Genomic DNA, 4041 nt, shown 5'->3' with positions numbered 1-4041 from the left:
TGAAACTTGTGGTTCAAAATAAGCCTTGAAAATTTGTGTGGCTGTAAATCATTCATAAAGTGAATTTGTTTCCAAATTAGGAAAGAGGTCATTCATTTTGGCACGAACTAAAAAGAAAATAGGTTCAAACAAATTGAAACAGAAGGAGTATATGTTAACATTATACAAAAGAAAATATAAAAGTATTAGAAGTTCTATATTCCCTACTGGCATGATCAACAAGAATTAAAATCCTAATGCATAATTTGGTTATTAATTTTCTCATACGTTTCACCTTGAAAACTTGTTGGTTGGATCGATAGTTGGGAACATCATATGAAATGAATGAATAAATATTGCTTTGTACATCCTTAGAGACATCTACAACCTTGAGATTTTGCTTGAAAATCAATGCAAAATCAGCCTTTACTTCTAAATTAAAAGGAAAAAAAAGGAACAAGAGAGTTTTATATCACAATTTGACAAAAAAAAATCACTATTCTTTCTCTTTCCATTCCAAGCCAATCAACTTGCAAGGTGAATACCTAATCTTATATTCAGAAATAGTGTCTAGCTTAGGTGACCATATTTGCCCTTTTGGTCCTACCAATTGTTCATAATGCTTCTTCAACTCCGGTGTGCTACACAAAAAATTACCCTCACTAGGGCTTGTACTAGTAGATGCACATTCCTTTTCCGCCTTTCCTCGTTGGAGTAATTTGATCATAAACTCCGGCGCGACTTTTATCAAAACCCTACCATTTGATCCCTTTATATATTCAAAAGCAGGGTTCTTGAAGTTAACTGGAGCTCTTTTGTTAGGGTTATTGCCTAAGGAAGCAAGGGAAGAAGCTGAGAGAACTTTGTTTGTGAAGGAATCAAGTGGGAGGACAAAGTATGTGCCGCCATTCCTAAGCTTATCCTCGATACATAAGGATGGAATAGGTTGGCCAATGAAGAATGAGTCAGCATGACAAACCATGCATTCCGGGAACTCGAACATTATCTCTCCGGCTAGCCTTTTCCCGGTCACCATCCTCGTCGTTCCTTCGTGAAATATGAGCTTAATTGTTACTGAACTTGAAGGGCATATAGAGTAACATCCGTTGCCCATTTTTTGGATCGAGCTTGACAAATAAGGAGGGAAATGAAGACTTTTTTCCTGTTTCCTCGCACGAAGTTTATGAGTAATTGTCTGATATTGAGCGAGGAGTAACCCTCTTTCTATCAAACAGGATGAAAATAAGAAACAAATTCCTATGATGAGCAAGGAGTATTCGGCTTTCTTCTAAACAGGATCAAAATAAGAGACAAATTTCGATAATGAGCGGAGTATTCTCCTTTCTTCTAAACCGGATGAGAATAAGAGACAGATTCCGATAATGAGCAAGGAGTATTTGCCTTTGTTCTAAAGAAATAAGATACAAATTTAGAGTAATTGAGGAATAATGGCCTTTTTCATGAGTTTGTAAAGTGCTTTAATTTGTTTATATATAGTGGATTGATGGAGTTGACTTTGACAAAGTGTGGTCATGGGAAATTAAAGGAGTTTTGTATTTTTTCTAGCTAAGTTTTCAAAATGCCTTATGGATTTTTAGGGGTCGGTGGTCAGTAAGGTCGGCTTTGAATGTCTGTGGCCAGTAAGTACGGTGCATCAACTTAAAATTTTGTGATTGTGATCTGTATAATTGCTGGGGTATTGAACTTGTATTTTGCGTGTGTAGGGAAGAGGTTATAAATATATGTAACTGATTAGCTTTTAATGACTTGGCAGATGTGTAATCTTTACTCAGTTGAAAACTTGAAGTTACTAAAAATTGCTAAAAAGTCAGCATCTTCAGTCAACATGTCATTATATGATAAATAGTAATTATTTTGCTCATTTATTTCATCTATAGAACGTCATTAATTTATCTATTCAATCAGTATTTTGTTTACTTTTTTTCCATCCTGGAAATAATAATTCATTTATAGAACGTCATTAACTTATATATTCAATTAATAGTTATTACTTTTTTCTTCATCTTGAAAAATATTTATTTTTCTATACGTAAATTTATTTCATAGATTAAAAAATTAGAAAAATATCATGATCTCAAAGAAGTAAAAAAAAAAAAAAAGTTGATATATAAGAAAATATAAATAAAATCCACATATGAGGGGGAGGATATCCGTTATTGAAAGTTGAAGGGAAAGTTTCATTTTAATAAAAAATTGCAGGATATAAATAATTCTCACCCTATTATTATAGGGTGAAAATCATTTTCATTCCCAACTTTGCTTTAAAAATCAAACTCTCCCCTCAACTTTGAACAATAGATATCCCCCCCCCCCCCCCCCCCCATCCTAATTGAGTTCTTTAAATTCCTATTGTACCCTTACGTTATCAACTTGTCTTCTTTTCTTTTACCTTTTTAAAATTATGATTTTCTTTATCTCTTTAATCTATGTAACAAATTTTCTACAAAAAAATAAATATTAGTTATTTTCGAGACAGAAAAAAAAATTGAGAAATACTAGTTGAGTATATAAATTAATGTCGTTCTATAATGAAATTAATGAGAAGAATAAGAATGTTTTGATTATTAATAATCAAAACTTTGATATCTATTTAGACAAGTAAAAATAACAGGTAATAATAACTTTATAAATATATTTCAATGCAGGTAATTCAAAATAATTACTAAAAATGGAGTTATATTCTATAACAAATTCCTAAAAGATTATCTATTTATATTATAAATGAATTTTAAATTATAATTTAAAATATTCCATTAATGACAACCAAAACTCGTTTATATATTGACAATAGAGAATAAGATAGAAGTGAAACTTAAATATATATATATATAAAATTAACAGGTAATATGTGAGTGTGTGTATACATACACACACACATACATACATATTATATAGTTAATGCATGTAATATTAAAAGATCAATCATAAAAAGTAACATTAGATTTTTGTGATAAATTCATAAAAAGATTATTCTACTTATAATATGAATTTAAATAAAAATCTATAAATACCTAGGTTAAAAAAAAGTATTACATAGATGGAGAATTGGAAATGTTAAGAGTAAAATAGACATTGCATAGGATAAAGGAGGGGGAAGAGGGGGGGGGGGGGGGGAGGGGAGGAGGGGGTCTTTAATTTGTAAAACAAAGTTGGGGGTGAAAATCATTTTCACCCTATTATTATATGATAAATACTACTTATTCCATCCTATACTACTCCCTTTGATCTAGGTAAGTACTATTTTAAGCTTCAAACCATCTTTCCCGCAGACCGTAGGCATCTTTGCTATATTGTTAATGTTTGTAATTAATATTATTTTTTCTAAAGCGGTGTGGTTTGATTAATATATACTCCTACTACTTTGTTCTAAAAACAAATGAGTAAACGTTGGAAATTTTCTATATATAATTAATATTATTATTATTGTCCTATTTCCTTAGAATCTAATTACTAGCTTTGTCTTCTTAATTACGCGGAGGAAATTATTAGTTTTGAGAAGGGAAAACTTCTTTTCTTTTGATAATTATATGTAATACCTCTTACATTTCAAATTTTAAAGAGTACGTCTCAAACAATGATATTCAAGAAAATAATTTGGTTCGTATATTTTCCCTCCAATTTGGAGTCAATTAAAGATATATAATAAATTAAGAAAAGATAACTCACAGGAAATTTTAAAAAATCATATACAGAGAATCAACTAAGGATACTAAACAATCTATATACAAAATAGGAAAATAAATCAAAGACTTAATAGTACAGAAAATAAATCTTTTTTTTTTTAAAACAAATTTACTCTAACAGGCTGTTGGTGCCCATTAGAGTTTTTCTTTATTAACAAAACTAGAAAAGTAACATAGTATCCTAACAAAATGATGTCTATAATTCGAACTAGCTAAAATAAGAAAATTGAACTCTGTATACTGCACAGCTGCTCTAAAAAGAGCTAACTAGTCTTCCTCTTGATCAACTCTAGTGAGTCTGATGCATTGTCCTCCAGAAAACAATTGCAACATAGTTGCAGAAGTAGTATGACTATTG

At 30.4% G+C, this 4041-nt stretch overlaps 1 protein-coding gene across 1 annotated transcript; it reads right to left on the bottom strand.

The window, feature by feature from the left end:
• Positions 1–302: 302 nt before the first annotated feature.
• On the bottom strand, positions 303–1432 carry LOC132614470 (uncharacterized). The gene has a single exon (XM_060328922.1). It carries the CDS (start codon positions 1091–1093, stop codon positions 476–478), a length of 618 nt encoding a protein of 205 aa, XP_060184905.1. The 5' UTR covers positions 1094–1432; the 3' UTR covers positions 303–475.
• Between the last annotated feature and the right edge of the window lie 2609 nt (positions 1433–4041).

The sequence above is a fragment of the Lycium barbarum genome, chromosome 10 (assembly GCF_019175385.1).
Source record: "Lycium barbarum isolate Lr01 chromosome 10, ASM1917538v2, whole genome shotgun sequence".
In the NCBI taxonomy this organism is placed as follows: domain Eukaryota; kingdom Viridiplantae; phylum Streptophyta; class Magnoliopsida; order Solanales; family Solanaceae; genus Lycium; species Lycium barbarum.
Note: the sequence above shows the minus strand (reverse complement) of the source record. Positions and strands in the feature narration are given on the sequence as shown.